The following is a 25,396-nucleotide window of genomic DNA, read 5'->3' as shown; positions in this document are numbered from 1 at the left end:
AATCGTTATAATACTTTTTTGTATACATTTTAATTCCTTTGTTTAACAGTTCTATCTGATTATTAGACAGTTAAACTGTTAACGACGACAGCGAACAAGAGGGAGAATGTGAGCACTGTGTGTTCAGGAGCTGCCATTCTCAGCGCCGTCAAAATAAAAGTCCCGATACGAACGCATCGGCCAAACAGAAAAACGTATCGGCCGATGCCGATATTTGAAAAATGCCTTGGCGATATATCGGTCGACCATTAGAGGAGACCATTACAATAGTCCACCCTGCTGGTGATAAAGGCGATTAAAAACAACCTTTTTTGGTCTGTAGTTACTAAATATGGTGTTATCAAGATTGCTCTTTTTCAGGAGGGGCTTAACAACTGCAGTTTTCAGAGAGTTTGGAAAAGTCCCAGAAAGAAGTGAGGCGTTCACCACTTCTAAGAGATCTGCTTCTAAACAGTTTAACACACTTTTGAAAAAAGATGTGGGAAGTGTGTCAAGGTCGCAGGTTGACGATTTAAGGTGCTGTATTATTTCTTCCAAAATGTTGTTATCAATAGCTTCATTTTCTTCCTTACAGTCTCAAAAATGTGGTTTTAAAAAAGCCCTATTCCTACCATTACAAACATATAAGCATTGCCACCAATTTGCAGGGTGGGGCTTTTCATATCATTAGTAAAGAGATTCTACCTAAGGATGTCGATTTGTAGACTGTAGCTGTCTGAAATGGCGAGCAGGAACATGGTTTGAGTAACAGTAGCAACACATTATTAGCTGTTTGAGAGTGTAGTCAGGCCAAAGAATAAAGATATTAATTACCATTATGTGTATGATACATAAAATACATCACCATGCTGACACATCGACTTGAAGATGATCCTGTATAATTCTTATAATAATGTCCTGTATAATAATGCTTGCTATTTTATAGCATTTACTACTTCAGGTGACCAAGTGAAAGTGGAGTTAGTAGTGAACAAAAAATGCTTAAATATTTCATTTTGATTATCAAAGATGAGTCTTGAAAGACAAAACTGAAAGTGACTGCTGGGGGACCTCAATACAAAAGGCCAACTTTTCACAATCACACCTCTAGTGTACATACAGACAGAAGTGGGTCAGTAAAAATCTTTCTGCAAGGCTTCATGTTGTCAATGAGATGCAGAGCTCGCTGCAGAGACAAACTGAAGGGGAGGGGTTATGCCAAAAGTCAAATACACTGGCACTTATATTTATAGACAAACACACACTTGCCAAGCTGAAACCTTACAGCAAAGTAGCCATAATGTCCTCCCAGTGATCTAGCGAGAGGTAAAAGTGCTAAAGGGGGAGGGTTTGTTTTGAAATCGCTCAGTATTCTTTTCTCTAGAAGATAAATTTGCTCTATTGAGAGCAGAGAGGTCCAGCCTTCTTTTGTCTGTGGAAAGTGAAGCAATGGACAAGTGTGGCAGGGGAGTCAGCCCTGAAACACAACCTTACAAAACAATACAAGCGACCACTCATAACAACACATGGCTTCATGCCAGGAACAGTTGCTATTGATCCAAGGCCTGAGGTTTCTTTTCCTCAACACCACATATGCATGAATATGTATAAATTAATCTGTGTGTAGATATAAACCCATAATATTTTTATCGAACATGCTAAATTGAATTATCTGAATGACTTTGTAGCAAAACAAAAACAATAATGAACCGTCATAAATATTATATTTATAAACTCAATAATAATCTAATAAAACATATTATATTTTTTTCTGCAGTGTCCGGTTAAAATTGACACCAAATAGCCAAAATATTGCCTGAAATATTGAAAGGCACAGCCTTTGGAATAGCTTTATGACATTTTAATATTCTCTTTTTTTTTGGTCCTTACAGCACAGGATATGTTAAAAGAAAAAAAAACTCATCCAGCAATTATTTCATGTGTGTCTGCATTTGGCAAAGAAAATGAAAAAGGGAAAATAATGAAGAAAATCTCAGAGTACTTATCAACAAGAAAGAGCGGATAGGCATCAGCAGAAAAGTAATTTCACCGTTCCTGATTGTGTCCCAGGCCTTATGGGGGGTGGCAGAGTGTTAAATACTTCCTCTTGTGCAGTCAGCAATTTCCTGTGTGCATGGAGCCATGAGCTCTCCGTTGACCTTGCATTTGGGAATGGGTGACTGTGTGCCAGCTGGGATCAAAGACTGCGGAACATCTAGCGTGGCATCAAATGTTAGTCACTCTCAATGTTTTGACTGGTGTTTTGCTTAGACAAGATTAAGTGTCTAATGTCTATGGCTGGTTCGAGAGCCTTCTGGTATTTTAAAAATATATTAGTATTTGGTAAGAGTTACTTACAAAAGGAACTGCAAAAAGGCCATATTCACATCTGGCAAGTTGACACAGTGAAATTTGTTCATTTTAGAATATATTAGATATACAAAGCTATTGCTATATGATATTTGTATTTCCACTTCAGCTCAGAGCGAATAAGTCCCCGAACACCTGATGCTGTTGAACTCAGCAAACATACATTTTGGTTTAGATTAAAACAAGAGTGTCCAAGAGATATTACTAGTCCCTCGTCATATATGTCAAGGGCTATACAATGCTTTGATCTAGCTGAGTCGTCAAACTGATGTGGCCTTTCCAGGGCACAAATATACATCTAGAACAGTGATTCTGTTAAGTAGCGTACAAATGATTCTTAGTTTATAATTTAGAACCAGTTTTACCAACCCATAATTTGCCAGACTGCGGTCTTGTTCTTATTTCTACTCTTAGCTAATGAACCTAAATCAGCCAACTGTTTGCTAGCTAGAAAATTGGACTGAAGACTTCCATACACCGAAGGTGTGGTCACATTTATCTTTGTTTGGCAAATTTTTGTGGGCAAGACCAGTCATTCCAATCGTTCTGTCATGACAGCTCAATGAGAATTTAGCATGGTAATATAAATGACAATGTTAATGTGTTTGGTCTTTGCAGAATAGATCTGCTACGCTGCTACTGCTGTGGCAGAGCAAGTACTGAGACTTGCTACTGCCAATACATCCACAGACATGCTGCTGTGAGCATGTAAGAAATACTGCTGCTGCACATATAACATATATGAAGTAACCCCCATATATAACATACATGAAAACACCCCGTAGCAGATCTATACAGGTGGAGCTGGGGAGGTGGAGGGTTTCTGAAGTGCGCTGCAACTGCTACAGCAAGCACTAGCTGAGTGTTTGAATGTTAAGCAGCAAGCTCATTGGCTTCTGATACGAAAAGTACCAATCAGCTGTGCCATGTGAATAATGATGTCATTATGTCAGACTGAGTTACAACCTATCAGACTGCACCATCTAGAGTTTCATGACAGAATTTTGGATTAATTGACACAATCTGGAATTTCGCATGAGGGTGAAAGATTTTGCACTGATTCAAGATGGTCAAGTTGACCAAATGAAAGCTGCTTGATTTGAAACTGAAGTGACTTTTATGTGATCAGTGCTTCATACATCAATATACTATTGACAATGGACCTTTGTGAACACAAAATTTTGCAGAAATGTTGCTAATACAACCGTGCCTTGAAATTGTCAGATACGGTATAGCAGTGAAACAATAGAAACACTTTATATTTTATATGTATTCATTGTTATGAGTTGATTAGTCAATTAATAATGTATGAATTAATTGATACAATGTTGATGCTGTCAATTAAAATAATTCTATATTTGTTCAGGCCTGTTTTTTTTTCTTTAGGTCTGAATCAGCCAGTCAACTCACAGACCACTAGAAATCCATCAATGGTTTGATCCACAGTTTGAGAATCACTGATCTACTGCCACGAAAGTGAGATTGAAGGGCTGGAAATATGAAATGTCAAAGCATACAAAGTATTACAAAAGCAGCATCCCACATCTCACACAACACACACTTTTCAATGTGTCAGACCATGAGCTCAGAGCATCACAGGGTTTGAACAGCACTACTATTATATTGGGAGTGATGGTACACTTTGTATAAGGGATCACACTTCACGAACAGGCTTCCATTGTTACTGCATTGCTGTAATCATTACACATGCGTAAAGTGTCAAGCCAACAGCAGCGCTGAGAAACACTATGACATCATACATTAGAGATGAATGAAATGCAGCTACTGTGGTGTGCCAGTAATTGCATGCCATGCTGGTACGTTTCCTTGAACTGGATGTCTGCAATACCACCCCCCATCTATAATATGAACCTTGGGGATTCACAAAGGAAACCACGGTTCCCGGAGGCAGATGTCATAAACAGTACGAATGCCAAAAGTCAGATGCTAATACTCTTACTGTATAGCCACAGACAGCACAGTGTTCTTGATTCCCTGGTGCGGCAGACAGCAGTGGGTTAAGTCCATAAGCTCCAGAAAAGAAAACAAATCCATATTCACGGGTCTTTTGATCAAGATACTGCCTAATATCGTCCAAAATCTACGAGTCCCTAAAGGCATGATTTTAAGTATTTAGATTTTACTTTTCCATTTTCATTTTCATATGCCTGCCAAGCTAAAACCCACTATTATTAACCTGCAGGGCACATAATCAATTCAGTGCGTTTTAATTGACTAGCCCGAGTAGAAGGGCCAAAATGGCTTTTTAGATGTTTTTTAAGCAGTAAATGAATTTCATTCCCATTTTTAAGACATGTTCAATCACTAGAAGTTTCTTTAAGCTAATGCTATAATAGGAAATATGCCCTGCGATCCAATTTCTCTCTCCAGCTCAGTCTCTCATAGTCAGGGCTAAATGGCTTTGTGATAAGCCTGTTGTTGATGTTTTTCACTCTCTTGAAAATCAATGAATCCTGACAGTCTCCCTCCTTATTCCTGCCATAGCCACGCATTCACCATGAAATGGCTTTATTCTTCACAGACACTGACAGAGGCGTTAACATACGACCATGAATGATATTTGTAAAGAACGCTCATTCTTCAGCAAGCTCTCACTCTGGGGCGTCCTGTCCTCTATTCTTTCTCGGAGGCGTCGCTTCAGAGTGTTTTTTTACATTTCTTTTACATTTGCTTGGATGAGTTTTGATCTGCAAGGCAGGTGTATAGCAGAAGAAAGCTGAAGCAAGAATCTATCATGAGGCAACCATCAAACACAGAGAATCAGGCAGAAAATATTCTTTATTTCAACGAAACAGTATGGTATTACGTCTCGTGGTGATGCACAGCATGTTCTAAATACTTCAAATATTTAATTACGTATTGTGTCATGAATTATGAAGCCTATAGTTCAAAAAATGCTGTAGCTCAATTATAACTAGCATGTAAATGTACTGACTAAAAATGCTAACTTAACATTCAGCCAAAAGTTCATCTTGACATATAATCGACAGAGAGAAAAACTCCAGCCTTGAATGCTAGTATAAATCCTGAAGGCTAATGCTAGCAGCTAAACGACAAACAGATTAGCAGTTGCCCTATAGGTCATAGATTCCATTCCCTTTTTTGTCAATGCAACTTTAAGAAAAGGCAGTAGCGCTTTAGGATACTTTTAAAAAGAATACTTATTAGGAAAATAATATACTTTAAAAGAACATACTTAAGTGTGAACAGAATTTAATGTTTTTAATACTTAACTGCATGTTATTTGCAAATAAATGAAAATGTATTATAGTTTACATTTATATTAAATGCAATGTTTAATGTCATTTCTATTTAAACATGTATTTAAATATATTTATAATTTCACGATTGTAATGAAGTTGAAAGCACATTTAAAATACTGAAAAAAATTAAATGTAATGTAAGATTACAAGTTTAAATGTAATAAAATTATAATTACGTACATGTACATGTGCTTTAATTTTAATAAAACAAATATGAGTTAACTTCTTTAAAACAAGACAAAAGAGTATTAAAACATTTGATTGATTAAAACAAATTATTTAAAATTGTACTGTCATGTAAAACTTTTAATTTAACAATACAAAATGCACTTTTTAAAAGTGTACTTAAGTGTGTTAAGAATAACTCCAAACAAGTTCCAAAAAGTGGCTGTTAATTTCAGGAATACATTATCTGCAAGTACAGTTGTTGTTTTTTTTTCCAAAAATACACTATTAAGATTTGAAGCAGACTATAACACATTCAGTACAATTAAGCATACTTGTTTTCACAAGTGCAAGCATCCACTAAAAGTGCTTTTTATTATTGACATATTTACCATATTGTCTAATTTTGAGCATAAGAAGTATGAAAAAAAATTTGCTGCTTTCCAGTTTGTGTAGGGCCTAGTGTTTTAATATGCTTTGTGAACTGTCTATAACTCTTTGACAAGAGAGCAATTCAAGCATACTCTACTATGTATTTAGAGTATATTCATACAAACAGCTTTGTGGAAATCCACCACAAGCAAATTATGACTGACCGGCCACAAGGGGAATTAAACATCAATGGTACTTCTGGCTCTCCATTTGCTTAAATTGAGGCCACTCTCGCTCCAGGGGCTGATAGTCAGAGGAGGGCCTAACTGGGTGTACAGCAGGTGGTAAAAACTCCTAATGGCTAAAAACAGCAGCTTCATCATTGTCCAGATTGTGTTGATTGTTGCATATCCATGCATAAAATTTGCCCCATTTTTTGCTAAATCTACTTACACTGCATTTTTTCCACACTATTTTGGGAGGTGCAAGACGGCAGCACAAAGAAAGATGGGGGAGGGCGGCACAGCACGCCGCAATCAGAGCCTATGCTAATCGGCTTTAATCCAAGACCGAGTTGAAACAACGAAAGAAGGAAGTAGAGAGAGTAAGAAAGAGTGAAGAACGAGAGCCAAACCATGTCAAAAGTGAAAGGGTCAAAAAGCAAGTCGTTTATGTCACAACATCGGCTTCCTTTTTCAGTTCCTCCACACTGCAATGGCAAAAATACATGGAATGAGTTGCAAAGTTGTTTCTAAAACCGTCCGAGATGTAAAACACCAAAGTTCAAGCATCCTGACATTTATTCCCATGCTCCCCCTCTGCGTTCTGTAAACGTGCGGCTAGCACCTGTTAAATGATGCTTGATAATGGAGCTACGAGAAATGTGCTTCATGGGTTTTCATATTCCTCACAGGAAGCACCATGGCAAGGGGTGAATCAGTGCTAAAAATACAGTTCTGCTCTACTATGAGTCATAGAGCCCCTCCAGCAGGCATGCTCTCCAGCCAAACACAAAGGAAGCACTAGGAGAAAGATGGAGGGAGAACAAGAAACAGACAAAGAGGGAGATGGAAAGCTGGGGGGTGGGAGTGCTTTTACCCAGGGGTCTTCGGAAATCTGGGATGTCATCCAAAAACAATGACGTAATCTGTGATTGTTACCTCATTAGTCTTTGATTATTCTGGAAATATGGCCAATCATCCATCAAGTGCTGGTGATGTGATGCTTGCTCAGCGAGAGAGGTCAGATTCATACCGCCAGTTCAGTTTCAACACTGCAGGCCATTTCTGAAATATGCACGGCATATTCATGCAATTCACTGGCGAAAGGAAATAATGAATAATATTTCATTATGTTCTCATCATTACAGAACATCCAATGCGTTCTGTACATGATTTGCTAAACACGATCAGCTAAATTATGGAATAATGTCATTCACCCTTTTTCCATTTCAATTCATGTGGCCTCTTTTTGAACAACAAAATGATCATTATGACTATAATCAATAAATTTAACATGTCACGTTCATAAATGTTTCTCATTTTATTGTGGTATGATGAATAATACAGAGATGGTTCACACAAAACAAGCTTTTTTGTACTTCAAGGTCTGGATGTTTCAAAGCAAACACGTCAAAGGTGCGAGTGAATCTGACCCCTCACCTCATCGAGCACTCTGACTGTATCCAAGCAAGGAGTACGACACCCTTGAATCTGTTTGGCATTGAGCCACAGGCAAAGTGACACTGCCCAGCTCAGAGTGTCTGCTGAGTGTCTCTGAGTGCCGGCCGCGGATCAGTCAACACCAGGATGTACAATCAAATCATTACATAATCATGCAACATGAATAATGGAGATAATAGTTGTGTATAGCACAATGTCACAACGATGCCTCTGTCATATGCTGTGTGTTTGTGCATGTGTGTTGTGGTGGTGGGGGTGACTGCCTTAACATGCAGACGGCCATCTGTTCTACTCAGGACTGTGGCTGCAGCTGTGGGGGCCTGACTAATCCCCAAACCCCCTCATCTGGTCAGCCGGTTACACAGTGGGGCAACATGACCTGCTTTCTGCCAGCTACCCAACCAAACATACCTAATACCTCACCCACTTTAAATCTGCATCAACATTATTGCAATCAATCATTGACCACGTTTACATGCCTTTCATTTTGGGTTACACGGTTCACAACTGTTGGAATATTCCTTTAGACATGTAATCAGAATATTCTGAATAATGCACATTCTTTTCCCACTCTACTTGTGAAAATACTGGATATGCTCGTTCTTGCCCTGTATTTCAATATTTTTTAAGTAACTCATGTTACAGTTTGTACATTTCTAATGTTTGCTACAATAATCTGTTTCTTCCTCAATCCAATAAGTGTTTCTTCGATTATGTGATGTTTCTGAGCATATTCAGACATAGTGTGCAGAATAACACAACCATTCAAAAATATGGGGTCAGTAAGATTATTTTTTTAATGCTGCATTTATTTAATCTGTCTTCAATATCACATGATCCTTCAGAAATCATTCTAATATGATGATTTGGTGCTCAAAACATATTTTTATCAATGTTGAAATCAGTCGTGTTATTTAATATTTTTGTGGAAAACATGACACATTTTTTTCAGGATTCTTTGATGAATAGAAAGTTCAAAAGAACTGCATTTATTTTAGGGCTGGATCAGAATATTCGATTATTCGAATATTCGTTCGGTGGGTTGGCATTCGATTTTCAATTTTGAGATTTGAATATTCTTTTTTTTTTTCTCGAACACCTGGCATCCCCCGCGAAACGGTTCTTATTCACGCTTGAATATTAATCGCCCATGAGTGAACGTCATGATTCAGTTCATCTGGAAGAGAAGACAAAAATGCCGAAGACTTCAGCTGTGTGGGAGCACTTTAAATTGAGTGAGGACAAGACAAAGGCAGTGTGCCAAATATGCGATTTGAAACTGGCCTACCACAACAACACATCAAGTCTGAAAAATCACCTGAGTTCTGTAAGTAGTACGCCTATAGTATATTGTTGGTATAAAAAAACGAGCTGCTTTTATCCGCCATGTTATTCAGTAATTTTACACATGATAAAAACGTGCGCTTAATTTGCTTGGAAAATACTTGTGAATACGGCAGTCATAAAAAACGTACAGTAGCCCAGCCTAATAATAATTTGTCTATAGGTACATCCCAGTTAACTTGTTCTATTTAGCCTATACAGTTTGTTTTATTCTATATAAGGGAATTCATTTCATTTTATTTGAACTGTTCGTTAATTAAAATGTGTGATGCTGTTATTGAAAGTATGCTACCGTGTTCTTTATTTAGTTCGTTGTACTTCGTTCATTTATTTTTCGTTCTTTTATTTAAATAGCCTACCCTTTACGGTGTCAGTAATTACTGTGCTGCTAATTTCTGATTTGGGAGTGATTTGTTTGTTAGAAAAATGTTAGGCTACCTTATTAAAAGTATTGCTCTTAACAGACCTGTGTGTTTTGTATCACTAGTGCAGTGTCCGTTCTCGGAGCATATAAGCACTGCCCGCGCCCTTGTTCTAGTTAGCCTATTACAGTTTGTTTTATTCTATATAAAGGAATTCATTTAATTTTATTTAAACTGTTCGTTAATTAAAATGTGTGATGCTGTTATTGAAAGTATGCTACCGTGTTCTTTATTTAGTTCGTTGTACTTCGTTCATTTATTTTTCGTTCTTTTATTTAAATAGCCTACCCTTTACGGTGTCAGTAATTACTGTGCTGCTAATTTCTGATTTGGGAGTGATTTGTTTGTTAGAAAAATGTTAGGCTACCTTATTAAAAATATTGCTCTTAACAGACCTGTGTGTTTTGTACCACTAGTGCAGTGTCCGTTTTTGGAGCATATAAACCTTGCCCGCGTGAGGCACGCCGCTTCCGGCTCGCGCTGTTCTGTAGTTTATTAAAAATGTTATTAAGTCTGAACGTGTCGCGTGTCCATATTGCACCAAAATGCGACACTGCACTCCATTGGGTCCGCAGCAACACACCCGCCACGCGTGAAGTCGATTGGATTAACGGTTCTCGACATAATAAAAATGCAAACAGACAGACAGAAAGAATATGGTTTACATGTAGCGCGTCGATTCAGCGTGGTATGCAAGACTCTCGCTCTCTCTCTTTGCATGTGTGAGAAACACAACGCTATCATTAAAGCGACGGCGAGTTGTGCGCCTTCACACTAGAGTTTACGGTACTTTAAATACAGGTGCGTTCTGCACATCCATTCAGATGAACTGAAAAACAGCACAGATCGCTTGACGGAGAGTGAAACTCTGAAGCGCTCAGTCAGAGTGTTCTGTGAGTGAAAATATATCTGTGCTACACTTATACTTAACCTCCAACTCACACACTGGCGAGTCAAATCTGAGAATTTATTAGCAATTGGCTAATATTAGACATCATTTAGTCGCCCAGAGTAAGATTTAGTCGCATATGCGAGTGATTTACTTGCAATATAGAGGGTTGGAGAAGAATATGTTCAGCCCCCTCCCTCCGAAGCTTCGAATATTCGGTGTTAATTACTACCGAAGCTTCGAAGCTCAAAAAATGGTATTCGGACTAGCCCTAATTTATTTGAAATGGAAATCTTTTGTAACATCATAAATGTCTGTCACTTTTGATTAATTGAATGTGCCCTTGCTAAACAAAACATACAAAAAAATAAGATTATTGGCATAAGCAGGTTAGCACATCTACATGAAGCATGCATAATCAAAATATGACCAAATTTTGATTTCAACCTAAATTTTCTTGTGCATGTGAATTTAGTTATTAAAAGAGGAACATTAGTCAATAAAGCTTCCATACCATTTTGAATATATCACAGGCTAAACCAATCAGTCAATATTAGGAACTGTAAATTTCATTTGCTCTGCTTAACATGCTATTTTATTGCTGCTATTCGCTGACAATCCCAATCCATTAAACATATAAAATCAAAAAAATGCTAACACACATATAGTCAAACACTGCTGTAACCATAGTGACGGGGCTGAAAACAGAGGAAGATGCCCACATGTAATGTACTGAAATAAAGAGTTTTTCTTCCTCAGCATAAACCGAACAGCTGAAAATAATATCTTTCATAAAGCACTCTGTGGCTAATGCAAGGAGAATATAATACCGGACTGCACAAGCGTAATATGGGTAATATAAAACCACGCAAAAAAAGCAATAATGCACTTGCATTCGAACACAGGCCTGAGATGTGCACCCTTATGAAACTACATCTCAGCAACACTTACAGCAGACAATAAGAAGAAACACTATGCCCTAATGTAATCACAACTGTCATCAATTATATCGATTACTAATAAACAATTCAGGGTTTAATAAGTCAATGTCGACAATAAAACAGCACAATAATGGCCTAAATTAGATCAGCATATCAATCTTGACTCTCAGCTCAAAAATGAATACAGAACAGGCAGCAGATCTGCATTCAATGTGATGGGTAAAATCTGAGCTCAGTGCAGGCCCTGACCCCTCCTTGTGACGGTCTGCAGGGCTGTGTGATGCTGTTGCCATGCTGAACCAGGCAGCACTCGCCCAAGCCAGATGTGCTCAGCATGTGTGCCGCATCTCCACAGAGACACGTCTGGCAACAGTTGCTGTGCTGTAATGCAGTAACACAGCCTCACTCCTTGAGCCGCCTCAGTCCAGAGCACAACTAAATTAGAAAGACCCCGGTGTGCGCGCGCACACACACAGAGGAATTAGCTCGCAACCAAACTGTCTCTCTCTCAATATGCCTGTGGCAGTACCTGTCATCATTGCAGTCAAAGTGAAAATAATGTCTGTTCACCCTCTCCCCCACCTCCCTAATCTGATTATGCCACTTGATCAGAAGCCTGCGCAGAGGCTAAAAGCTGCAGAGAATCTCACGCACGGACACAAGACACGCACAAGCAGTCGTGAGGCCATCTGTGTGTATCCTACGGGGTGTGAGGGGTCTTGACATCGTGGAGAGATCACAACCCCAATGTAGCCCGAGGCGGTGCACTGCTATCTCTTGTAGTTGTGTCCAGATGCAGAACGACCTAGTTCCTTAGTGTGTGTGTGTGTGTGTGTGTGTGTTTGTGTGTGTGTGTTATTGTAATATGTGGGTGGATTTCTAGTTACGCCATGTATGGATTATTTTAGTTTCTAATGGGGGTAAATGGGACAAAAAACTCTGAACCGTATGCCCTGCCTGGTATAATGTGCCAGGCAATATCAATAACAATGATTCATGCTGACACAGTTATCTAGTTAGTGGGACCTCTCATTGGCTGTGTCCAGGTCATATGGACATGAGGGGATTGTCACATGATGTCATTTACAACACAAAGCTCATTCAGGCATGAGAAAAGTCACTACAGGAGCAGGGCTACTTGAAATGGAAACGGATGAATAATTTCCTGTCAATTGCACAAATTATTGCAGGCCATTAGCTTTCATAGCTCAAATAAAGCAAGTCTGGTGACATATTACTGTGTCCGTGTTACACAAAACACTTGTAAAGTGTAATTAATTTCAGTAGTAGTAACACATCGACTACCCTGTAGTGTGAACGCTTCACATTTTAAAGTATGACAGAAAATTAAAAATGGATTTAAAAAATATTGTTAGGGCTGGGTAATATTGATTTTACTTATGAGCTGGTTCTTTTTAGAGAATTAAAATTGTAAAATGTGACTAGTATAGTCTGATTCCCGAAACAAACTACTATTATAAACGGGTTGTTTGAATGAATAGTTCAAAAAGACCAGAGTGAATCAGTCTGAAACTCTGCCCTGCATAATTCACAGCAATATCTGAGAGAGAAATTATTTCATATGAACGAATAGCAACATGGGCAGTAACTAAAAGATACCAAAATGGTAGCAAAATGAATCAAATTGAATAGATAGCTTAGGAATCAAAACCTAATCTGAACTGAATCAGGAAGCTGTCATTACCCAGTCCTAATAATAGTTTAAATACAATTGTCTTGTTCTATCCACATTATCAATAAGCATAAGAGAGAGTATTATTAAACCAGTTACAGAAAGTATTCACTACATAGTGTAGCCTATATGGCATGAAACTGCACAGAATTACTATGCAATGCTTCATGCCACGTGTATCCACAAGCTCTGTGACTTCTATCTCAGGATAGTTCAGCTGTGGAGGCAAATGTCTCAGTGTCCTCAAGAACACATGCTGGCTGATTTTCCTACAATCTTGCTTCCTTTATGCCTATACCTCAGCACTGATCATGTGCAAAACATGCCTGTAAACCCATTTACTAGCCACATTCAAATTTGTAATAATAGCAGAAAATGGCTATGCTGTCTGAACTGTGTGTGTGAGATAGATCCCTGTAGAGCAACAAACCTCATACATTCCTCATGGAGAAACAGCTGAATATTTCATTACAACTATATTAACACAAGCTACATTGAAAGGCAGAGAATTAATGAGGCAGTGTCACAGGCAAACTAATGAAAGCACTGAAAAATAACGTGCGTAACCTGCGTTTGCTCGGAGAAACATTCATTATAAATAACTCTTCTATCTTTCTCTGTCTCCCTCTCCCTGTATTGTGTTGGTGTCAAAATAAGCAGCCTTTGTTCTGATTTCCCACTGATTTCTAAATTTAATCTCTGAAAACACTTTCGCCATTAATTTCAGTGCTTCTAAAGCCCCCTCAATAGCAATAATGTGCTCATTTTTCTTTCAGGTTTCGTCTATTTACAGGTGCACTCAAGTTGTTTTAGGTTTATGTTGCACTGGCCAATATCTTGTGGTTTTGGACCTATGCAGTGATATACACACTTGTTTTTTGCGGTATAGCCTCAGACTCAGTTCTCCCAAAAATGGAAACTCCATTATCATGTACTCTCATGTCGTTCCAAACCTGTATGATGTTCTCTCTTTTGTGGAACATAAAAGGAGATATTTTGAACAATGTTGTGGTCCAAGCACTAACTTTCACTATTACGGAGAAGAAAAAAAAAACACTGCAGCATTTTTCAAAATATCTTCTTTTATGTTCAACAGAAGTATGTCATTGTCACCGGTCACGGTGTGGAGGAAGCACACGGAGAGGAAGTAATCCACGATAGAGTCTTTAATTATCAAAACAAGAACAAAACACTTGGAAACAGAGGGAGACAACAACCACGATGTAACTTTAACGCAAGACAAGGGAATGGAGGAAAACACAGGGCTTATAAACACATGGAACGTAATCAGGGAGAACAGAAACAGGTGAGGAGTAATCAATCAAAACAGGTGAACAGAATATACGATGATTAACTAAATGAGAACAGGAACTGAACCAAATAGGGGCAAACAGGAACTAAACAGAAACAAACATGTGACAGTCATACAGGATTGGAATGACACAACAGCATTCTCATTTCTGACTGAACTCTTTAAGGCCTCATAGACCTGACAGATACAAATTGTTATGTAACACAAACGTTTTCAGGTCATTGAATAAATGGCATGATTCATTCATTTCTTGAACATGTCTAATAACCAAGCAGTTACCAAGATAAAGCGAATAATATTTGGCTGGCCATATGATCTCAACATGGCACCCCCATGAGATGACCCGCTACATGCAAAATAAAACAGCTATTATTAGACCACTGATATGACAGTTTGACAGATGAACATGAAAATTACAGTGTGACAAAGTATGAACATGTCTGGACACTTTATAGGCAAGACTTTCAGGTCTTCCAACCACTTTAGACTTTAAAGTACACACAGAGATTAAACTGTATGTTCAGTTATACAGGAACCTTTGGCCATTCAAAAAGTCCCATCGGTACAGATCCAGCCATTATGTGTGAAATTATAAGCTTACAGATAATATCAGACAAGGTCCAAGCTCAAATTCGGCCTTGAAAGGCATTAATCAGCACACATTAAGAGATGGGGGAGATCCTCATTCACATTCTAATAGCTCAGGCAGAGAAGCTACAATTAATTGCTGGACCCTCCAGGCAAGGCCGAGGAACCAGGCGGCACAGCCGTCCAGAAAACATATGTATAAACTTGCACAGAGCCTCCCCCGGTTTCCATAGAAACCCTCAACTTGTCTTAGACAGAAGGAAAAAGATGTGTGTAGCTATTATGCTATTGCTGGGTTTGTGCTGCTCAGGCAGTGATTGGTTGAAAAGATGTAGTACTGCCCAATTAATACTCTGTGAAAGTGTGAAACAGCTAGTCTATAAGCTGGATGCACATACACACATTCTCTCAAACCCTGTTCATTTTCACCTGTACATTCTCCCCTCTAATTTACTCTTGAGTAAAAGAAAAGCTGAAGCCGTTCAGTTACGAATAAAGGGGCCAACAAGCATCAGCAACCACCTGACTAATGACACAGCCTGACCAAACCCCACCATCTGGACAGGATATTCAGCCCTTGTGGGTTCTTTACCAATCAATCATGCGTACAAAATGACATGGCACCTCACTTCATTCAAACAGTACTAGCACAATGGCACCCAAAGAAAATAATGAATGAATAATTTTGTACTGTAACGTAGTATTATCATTTTTATTTTCAGCGTGCTTTGTGATAAAATTGCTTGTTTAGCCTTCAATCATTTGAAACTGGTTGAGTCTGACATGTTCTTTTGGTAAGTGTGCTTGAATATGTGATATCTTTTTGCAGTAATGCAAAAATTGCATTGCTAAAAATGAATTCTGTCATTGTTTACTCGCCTATATGTCATTCAAAACTTGATTCAATAAATATATAAAAGGTACATTTATAAAGAATATACTGGACACTGTTTTCAACAGGGCCGGCTCCAGACATGGGCAGCTGTGGGCTGAGCCCACCCAAATGACCGTCTTGCCCACCCAATCAGAATTAGATAAAGATTGCGTTAATTTTTTTATGCAGCAATTAAAACCAATCTGAAGCGGACTGTATTTTGAGAAGTTTAAGATATAGCTGGAGACTGCCCCAACAATAATAAAATAACACAAGAAAATTGTATTTATAAATTATTTTATTAGCTGAATGCAAGGCGCACTGAATTCACGCTTCAGTCTGTTGCAGAAAAGCAGAGGCATAACAACGAGCGAAAACGGGCAGAAATATTTGTGTGCTATCACAGGGAGTTTGCGAGTTACGAGGAGTTTAATAGGCTACATGAATATGTATCATACCCTACCACTGAAATTATCTGAGCAATTTTAATGTTCTAAAAAACCCACTCATTCAATAACGTGCATTCATTGCATGGACGGGACAAGAGCATAGGCTAATATAATTGTCTAAATTGTAGGCTATACAGTTCAGTTGAAAGCTTACTCCTTTTGGCTTGCTGTTAATGCTGAATGTAAGAATGAAAAATGAAAGTAAAGAAGAGCTTGTGCGATGAAAGTTGCGTTCGTTACTATAGCAACAGTCGGCTTGACCAGTGATGCAACTATTCGAATTTTTATGTCAAATTCCGCACTTTTGAATTGAAAGTAGGTCTGTCATTTACGTGATTCATGTAGCCTTATTCATAATTGATTATGACAATAGCATTTTTCTGTTTTGTGTTTTCAACAATTGAAATTGAATGGGTGCATATCTTAAAATAAAAATATTTTAATTGCGTAGATGACCACTATCTTTCTTTCATCTGTTCTGATACATTTTCAGTCAAATCGTTTTCTGTGTGCTAGATTAGAGCTAGAGCCCTGCATTTCAACGACTTTTTTACGCCCCTAGGGCCGGGCTTCGGGACAATTTTCACGTCATAGTTCAGACACGGGCTGGGCCTCGGGCCTGTTTTAGGCTTCTCCTTATTATTATATTTTAGACATTCATCAATTAGTGATGAAAAAAGATTGCCGCGCTGGTGGAAACAACGTGGTAAGTGGGTGCAGGTGTCCGTGATCAGTAATCAGGTGATTGTGAGCGGGTGTAGGAGGTTGATTCGGCTGGTGAGGCAGGTGTTTCCGTGACAGTGGGCCGCATTTGAATTCGTGACTGGCCGCGGGTTGAGAACCACTGGTCTAGACTATATGATGATATGATGACAAAAAAATGCCCACCCAGGATATCTGCCAGCCCACCCTTCTATAGCCGTCAAGAACCGGGCCTGGTTTTCAATATGTTTATGTATAGTAAATGAAGACTTGAACTGTCAAGCTCCAAAATGCACCAAAAAGATGATTCATACTCATGCATTTTTTCCAAGTTTTCTAAAGCTATATAATATCTGAGTAATAGACAAAAAAACTAATGGAAATCATCATTCACTGAAAGTGCCCATGTTTGTTTCATGAATGAATCATACTTGGTAGTTGGAACCTTTTAATGAATCATAGACCCAGTTCACAAATTGGACTCATCTGGTTCTGGACTCAATGACCCAGATGCAACTCTTAACAGCTCACTGGAGTGGAAGATTATCAGTGAATGAAATTTTGATCTGTTGTGATTCTGTCTTCAACCCTGGTCAACGCACATACACTGAGCTTCTGTTTACCATATTTACATGCTTGTTTGATGCACCAAGAGCCAATGAGGTCTGTTCTTATGCATCAAATAAGCATGCATCAAATGAGCTTCAGTTTACCTTATTTGGTGAGCTCTATGTATGTACACTGATTAATGCTTTAATGCTTTTTTGCCTAATTTAATCTGTTCAGCCTATAAAGTGATTGTGTCTTTTGAGAAGACTCCACCACATGAACCACCTGATTTATACTGATAATTCTTACAATCTCTTTGAAGCCTCAACGTTTCGGTTGAATAGACCGTTAATGGAGAGACAGAGATTACTCTGGGTTCAATAAACATATCTTCATTTGTGTTAGTTTGGAATGATATAAGGGTGAATAAATGCTGACAGATTTTTTGGGGGGTGAACTATCCCTTTAAACTGTTTCTCTCTCCCTCTCCTACACTGTATGTTTATCTCCCCTCCCTTTCAAGTTCTCTACAATCTATTCCACTCAAACTCTCTCTCATACTGCTCTCTCCCTCCACATCTATTTCTGCACCTTTCACTTATTTCACCCCTTCTCCCTCCTCTAACTCTCTGTCCATGTACTATCAGTATATTCCTATTAATCTGTGCTTGCAGTCTCTGTTTTGACTTGAACTCGCGCAGGCACGAGAGTGCTTTACATGGGCTACAGGCTAAATGTCTATCCTAATTAAACCCAGAATTAGTCCATCTGTTGAGCAGTTGCCCACTGTTAGGACTCCTGTGTCACTGCAGATGTACTGGTAGCATTTAAGGATACTTGTACAACAATCTACAGTAAGGTTGCCATTTGGGTAATTATTTCTCCTGGCTGTCCCATTTCTGATCAGATGCTTCTTCACAAGGCAATTCGCAAATCAAGTCACATCAGAACTGCCCAAGTGGGTCTTGTGACTCCAGCCTTGGGACTGTCAATACCCTCCAGCTAAAACCTTCATAGGTTGTGTAAAGAGCAGATACCAGGCATTCACGTTAAGGCAGCAAAGGTAGAAGATGCTGTTGACAGGGGTGGTGTGATGGAGATAGAGAGAGGAACATGGAAGGGACAACACCAGGAGTTAAGGGTCTCTGCTGTGTTTCTCTGATAAAAGGCTTCACAGCTGCATCAGGCACTAGGGAGCAATTTTCTGCAGTGGGGAAGGGGGAGGGGACTACCAAAACTACACAATGCAATGTACAGCACCATGCCACAGACAATGTGGGCAGCGTAAATGAAACAGCTTAATTTCTGTCTGCACAAATGACCACCAAAAAAGAAGAGAAACTAGCTTTTAAGACATTTAGAGACCAGACTCACACTATAAATCTAGTCATTAATACCATGAAATCAAAACTTGAGTCCGCTTTGAGGTCATAAGCTAGTGTACTCCAAAACATTGACAAAATTCACTTGTAAGCACATATATACATTTAAAGTTTATAGTCTTTCCATTCTGGAAATCACATTGATGACTCATCCTGCATTACGCAGATTTTCAGTCCAATCAAATGCTCTCTAGAAAGTGAATGCCCCTCTCCCAACACCACCTGCCATAGACTAACTATCAAATGCAATAGGAAATTTATCAACACAGGAAAGAAAATGGTGCTTATCATGCAATTTCATTATGTTGTGGGTCAATCTGACCCATTTTCATTTTTGAGTTGATGGAAATATCGGTCAACCTATGATTTTTCTTGAAATTTTGTGACTTTTCTAAATTTAGGGTCATTTATCCAAAGAAACTTAATTGCATTAAAGTTGCACTTTTTTATCAGTCCATGCATGTTCAGTTTGCTGGGAACTGAACCCATGATCTTGGCATTGCTATCACCATAATCTACTCTTTGCGGTTCAGGAATGCACAGAGAAGAGCTTTTCCACACTTCTTGCTTCTGTGTAAAATGTATTAGAATTTATTGTGTTAAAATGTATTGTGTACACAATTTATTTTGTTTAAATGCTACAAAAATAGTTAAAATACATTTTATAATATTCACAGTTTGTTTTTCATAGAGTGATTTTGTCTGAATTATACTGAATCCACTTAAGGGCATTTTGACCCCAACCATAACAATCATACACAAAAATACAGGGTTAGGTCCTACCATAGTTACTATTAACTGGGGCCCCACTTTATATTAGGTGGCCTTAACTACTATGTACTTACATCAAAAAATAAGTACAATGTACTTATTGTGTTCATATTGTATTGGAAAACACTTGGTATGGGTAGGTTTAAGGGTGGGTTAAGGTGTAAGGAATGGGTCAGCACTGTAATTATAAATGCAATTACAGAAATTAATTACAGATGTAATTACATGCAGGTATTTTAAAAAATATATATAAATACAATGTAAAACCATGTATGTACACAATAAGTGCATTGTACCAATTAATTCATTTATATATAAGCACATAGTAGTTAACGCCACCTAATATAAGGTGGGACCTTAATTGGTGTATAATGTTAAATCTGCCAGATTAGGAGTTTAGCCCATCTGTTCTGACTTGAAGGCTATGGATGACCTTATGCTATTGGGTTAATGCTATGTAGGTTCAGCAGTTACTTAAAAACTTACCTTTAGTTTTTGGTCTACGTATGCACAGTACATTCACAACCTATTTAACAAAATATTTTACAACAACACTACTAGCACACCTAATTTTATTATTTCTCACCGTGTTTGGCAACAAAACACTTGCAGGGAAAACATGGAATCTCTTTGAAATGTTCCTAAGGCCCAAGAGGGAGGATACAGAGTGAAGATGAAGAGTGACAAGAATGAGCATTAAACCACTAAATATAAAATATATTTATATAATTGTTAGTCAACAAGGAACAAAATGCTGGGAGTTCATTCCAGCCTTAAATGAGAAATACATCTAATCCCACATAAGAGCCCATCAGTGGAATCAGCTCTGCTCTACTAATCATTCCTGCGCACATTCCTTCAACATTTTTCTGAACGATTAATTTATTGCGTATGACGCAAAGGCTGCGTATTCCTCCATAGATTCCTCTGTGTACATCTTCCAGTGTTAATAGCGGAGACTGAATGTAATCTACATAAATCAAGGGTGGGAAAGAGGGGCTACGAGGACTGTTGCTGTCTGCCTCTGATCTCTAAGATGGAAAGCATGGCCATTGTGAGAAAAGGCTTGTGGGAAGGGGGCGCAGCCATGACAACCAACCACTGCTATCCAGCACTTACTAAATGAGAGCCAACTGAAGGCTGGAATATGTCTGGGAGACGGCAACCCCCTCAGACAGAAACACACTGACAAATTGTTCACAAAGTCAGCCCAGCAAGACAGTCAACAGCTGACATTTCAAACAGGCTTTTCAGGCTAAAAACAAAACATTCTTTGTGCTGATGAAGATGCTGTTTCTTAGAGCGTAATTTAATTTTGCCCTCCTAACTATATTATTTTAAACAATAACCTCACTCCATTAATCAAAGAAACCAATTGGATAATACAGGTCTATTTTGATATTACAGGCCACTGTATTTAAAGTGATAGATCACTCAGAAATTATTACGCACGCATGCTACATTTAATAAATCATGTATGGATTTCTTCTAAGCAACACAAAAGAAGATATTTAAAAAAAAAATGTTTTAGTGCTCTTTTTGTCCATACACTGAAAGTCAATGAAAACTAATGTTCTTTTGGACCCCACTGATTATTATTGTATGGACAAAAACAGTTAAAAACATTCATCTTTTTTTTTGTGTTCTGCATAAGAAAGTCAGTCATATACAGGTTTGGAACGACATGATGGTGAGCAAATGATGACAGAATATTCATTTTTGGGTTAACTATGCCTTTAAATTGGAGAATAATCGCATATGATATGTAAATATTTCAAAACAATTTGCATATTCTAAATTCCATAGTAAATTCCATAGTATTTGAAACAACTCATTCATATCAAAACATCTCTGTTTGAACATCTCAACAAGTCTGGTACAGACACATTGAGAATGAGTTTAGTGCAGCACTATCTGTTTGTTCCAACAATGGTAGACATTACTTTCACACTTCTGTTTAGTGCTGTTAACAGTTATATTAGTTCTAGTGCTAAAACTGTGTTTTTCTACACTACGTTCTGGCAAAGAGGAGCAATGGCATCCCGTATATGCAGAAGCACTTCCTGGACTGAAATGAACCCTATTGCACTGCAGCAAAATGACCATACTTTATGTGGTTCTGCCGGCAGCGCTTCATATCCGCCTTGCACCAGCGCCTCTGCAGTAACGGACACTCACTGGCCCTGAGGTAATGTGTATATATAGCTTGATTATCTCCATGTCCATGCTGGAAGTGCAGTGGAGGCCTGGGGCTCAACCACCACTCTGCATGGAGCCTGCCCATACAAGCCATCTAACCCTGACCCAGCGAGAGGGCTCCGTTTCTGCCCGTGACAGTGTGCGTGATTCAGGTACTTCGCCGCTTCATTAACGGGTCTCCTTTGGGACACCCTGACAGAGTGAGGGAAGGAGAAGAGGAGGCTATAAGTAGAGTAGTGGGGATATGAACAGAACGAATTAGCAGAAAGAAATACACAGTAACTGCATGAGTCTCATAAAGCAGTTATTGTTGCAACATTATTGTTTTTCACTACCACTACCACAGTCCAATCTGTCTCAGCCAGTGATCTCCCGTAATCTTCCTCTGCCTACTTTCAACTGACTTAAGCAGCAAGGATGCTATGTGCGATGGCTGAAGCATCACAAAGAAACAGGGAAGGCAAAAATACAGGCACGTACATCCGTTTTGATTTGGGAAGGTGAGGGAGGGGGTAAATTAAACTAGAGCGTCCTTTTTACTGTTTCCCATGGGGGTCCCGCTTTAGCTCTGAGAACTCTCTCTCTCTTCCTCATCCCCAAACCAACCCCCCTTCCCATCTACCCCTCCCCCAAGCTCCTCTTTCTCTGTGTGAGTCTCTCTCATGACATATGGGCTCTCCTCTGCAGCGGCAGCACTGGGAAACGACGTTTATTGTGCAGCATTCTCTCAGCAGCCATGCCAACGGCGGCAGAACAAGCAGGAATACCCTCCGTTAACCAGTCAGAAGCAAACCCGCTCATCTAACCACGGGCTACACAAGGATTTATTTTAAGAAGTGGTGCCAATAGTTTAATTGCCGACAGAACATTCTATCTGCAAATGAACAGTGTGTGCTGTCTCTTCTGTTGAACTTCTGTTGCATGTATTTACAGTCATCACGTCATATAAACATTGTTAGCACTGGTTGCATATTGTTGGGTTAACTGAGAAATCTGACCATAATTCAGCATAGTTTAGGCAAAAATGAAAATTCTCATGTCATTCCAAACTTTTTTTCTTTTGAGGAACACAAAAGAAGATATTTTGAAGCATGTTGGTAACCAAACCATTTTGGTGACTTCCATTTTACGGACCCACTGAGAGATTTTCCAAAATAACTTTTTTGTGTAAATAATGACAGAATTGTCATTTTTGAGTGAACCATCACTTTAAGACCCCGTGGAATGACTTGATGATTGCAGTATATTTTCAAGTGACAATGTATTTTCTAATTGAAATAGGAAGTTTGAGCAAGACATATTAAGGGGTTGATTGTCTGACAAGTTTTGAATAGCTAAAACCTTTAAGTTTCCATTACATCTATGAACCGTGATCTTCTAACAGCTGTTGCTAGGCAGAAGCAGGTGGTCAGTGACATTCTTACTGGACAAAAATGTAGAGACTACCATGAGTGCAAGTTGAGTCATCAATATTTTTGGCCCATTTTCTCACAAGAAAGAATCTCTGTCAGAATATGGACTGAATTAACGTACTAAACAGTTCTCAACCATTGATGAATTGCGTTCTTCAAGTATGCAGGTCTATATTCATAGATATACAACACCCACCATGTTGGCACTCTCATTTGACATGTATTCTAGTTGACTTGGAACATACTATTAGCAATTACAAAAAAATGATTTACTCGGGTATTGTTAAGTATAATTTAAACACAAGTAACAACTTTCCTGGTATCTATAGCGCTTGAAAAGATCCACCAACCCCACAGTTCTCAATTTTTTGAATCTGATGGCTCCTCAGCTACTAACGGGACTTACAGGAGAGCAAAGTGTCTACACTTCAGAATCTCTGCAGAAACAGTACACCATCCACACATATTAGTTGCCTACTATTTCATAAACACTGTATATTCAACCATCCTACTGACTCAATGTACTGCTGTTCATGTAGTATGTTTGGACTCAGGAAGAGACTGAAATTTTTAGATGTTGAAAGTAAATTTAAACATGTCCAGGACACTATATGGCTTCGAAGCTAACAGACACAAACTAAAAGCCACAAAACTGAAATTACAATTTCATGAGCTAATAATATATAATAAGTTGTCAACAATGCATCTATATGTCTATGTTATGACTGTACAGAGTGCAGCCTTACTGGATTCTTTTAATGGGAAATGCCTGAAGACCTGACTACAAACTCTGGCCTCTGTGTTCTTCAAAACACAGTCAATCTATACTTTAACAGTTGCAGTTCATTTGTTACATAACAGCCGCAGGCACTTGGATACGAATGGCCAGGGATGTCGACTCAATAACTCTTCTCTACCAAAGCCACACCAGAAGAAGCCACTGGCCACAGAATATTGAGTACAAAAAATTGCCGCCAGATCAATACTTCTTCCACACTCCCATGTCATACAGCAATTCGCAGCAATAAGCCGACATCAACATAAGAATAACCTTTGTCATTCATTGTGTGGTCATATAAAACCTAGATGATTATTGTTTATTACAACAGCTCAAATCAGCCAACAATCTTTCAGTGGCCTGTAGCAAAACTAAAGCAAGACTGGTTTCTCAAACTTCAGCACCACCGGACTGCAGAAGGAATCAGGTTGAACACATGGTGCACTACGGATGCAGCAAAACTGTCCCATCAGCAGCAGCAGCAGCATCCGAGGGCCACCTGTACCCTCATGTCAAACATTCAATTCTAGCTCTTGTACAGGGCAAATTGATTCAGCAGTGGGACCTGCAAATGCAACCACATCCCGTTGTCTGACAAATCGGGATTAACGGCATTAGCCAGAAGCAAAACGGAGCCGCAAAGCCAAACTGTCATTTGCGAAGACAAGTTCCTTTTATAGAACGAAAATATTAACGTTTGCCAACTTGTTCCACCCAAAAAGCATTCTGCAACTGATAAGATCTCACCGGATGGTCAGAAAAGTAGGCTAAGGTCCTTAATCTGCGGAAAACCTCTCTTCACAATGACATGTCAGCGCACGCAAACACACACACACACACGCGCATCATATTTAGTCATCGCGCAAGTGTATAACTGAGCAGCGGTGATAGCACGTCACCATCCCTGATATCAAGCACACAAAAGGACAAACCTGTCTGTCCTTTGCCAAGCGTCTTTTCCAGGCGATACGGTCCCACGTAATTCGCATGTTGGGAGCTGTTGTCTTTTCCCGACGATGACATTTTGCTTTACACGGACGAAGTTGCGATGCCGGCAAACTGCTGCAGTTCGGCAATGAAGTATTTCTTCAGTACCGCAGTTATTTCCCCGCCCAGCTCTTGCTCCAGACGCTGCCTCTCTCTCTCGCTTGAGGATCGGTGGGGCTGCTGCTCTCCTCCGCGTCTCCCTCTTTCTCTCTCTGTCTGCTGCCGAGCGCTCTGATAATCTCACAGCAGTGT

The 25,396-nt window shown here is 39.0% G+C and overlaps 1 protein-coding gene across 8 annotated transcripts in view; it reads right to left on the bottom strand.

Annotated features, from left to right (window-relative positions):
• The window catches only part of brsk2b (BR serine/threonine kinase 2b), a 163,428-nt gene extending 138,032 nt beyond the window's left edge, over window positions 1-25,396 (bottom strand). For all 8 annotated transcript variants that reach the window (XM_016497074.1, XM_016497076.1, XM_016497080.1 and 5 more), the window contains exon 1: window positions 25,090-25,396. In XM_016497074.1, coding sequence (XP_016352560.1) covers window positions 25,090-25,180 — 91 coding nt within the window. In that variant the 5' untranslated portion in view covers window positions 25,181-25,396. The remainder of the gene's footprint in view (window positions 1-25,089) is intronic.

This window comes from Sinocyclocheilus anshuiensis, unplaced genomic scaffold (genome assembly GCF_001515605.1).
Source record: "Sinocyclocheilus anshuiensis isolate Anshui unplaced genomic scaffold, SAMN03320099.WGS_v1.1 scaffold502, whole genome shotgun sequence".
In the NCBI taxonomy this organism is placed as follows: Eukaryota; Metazoa; Chordata; class Actinopteri; order Cypriniformes; family Cyprinidae; genus Sinocyclocheilus; species Sinocyclocheilus anshuiensis.
Note: the sequence above shows the minus strand (reverse complement) of the source record. Positions and strands in the feature narration are given on the sequence as shown.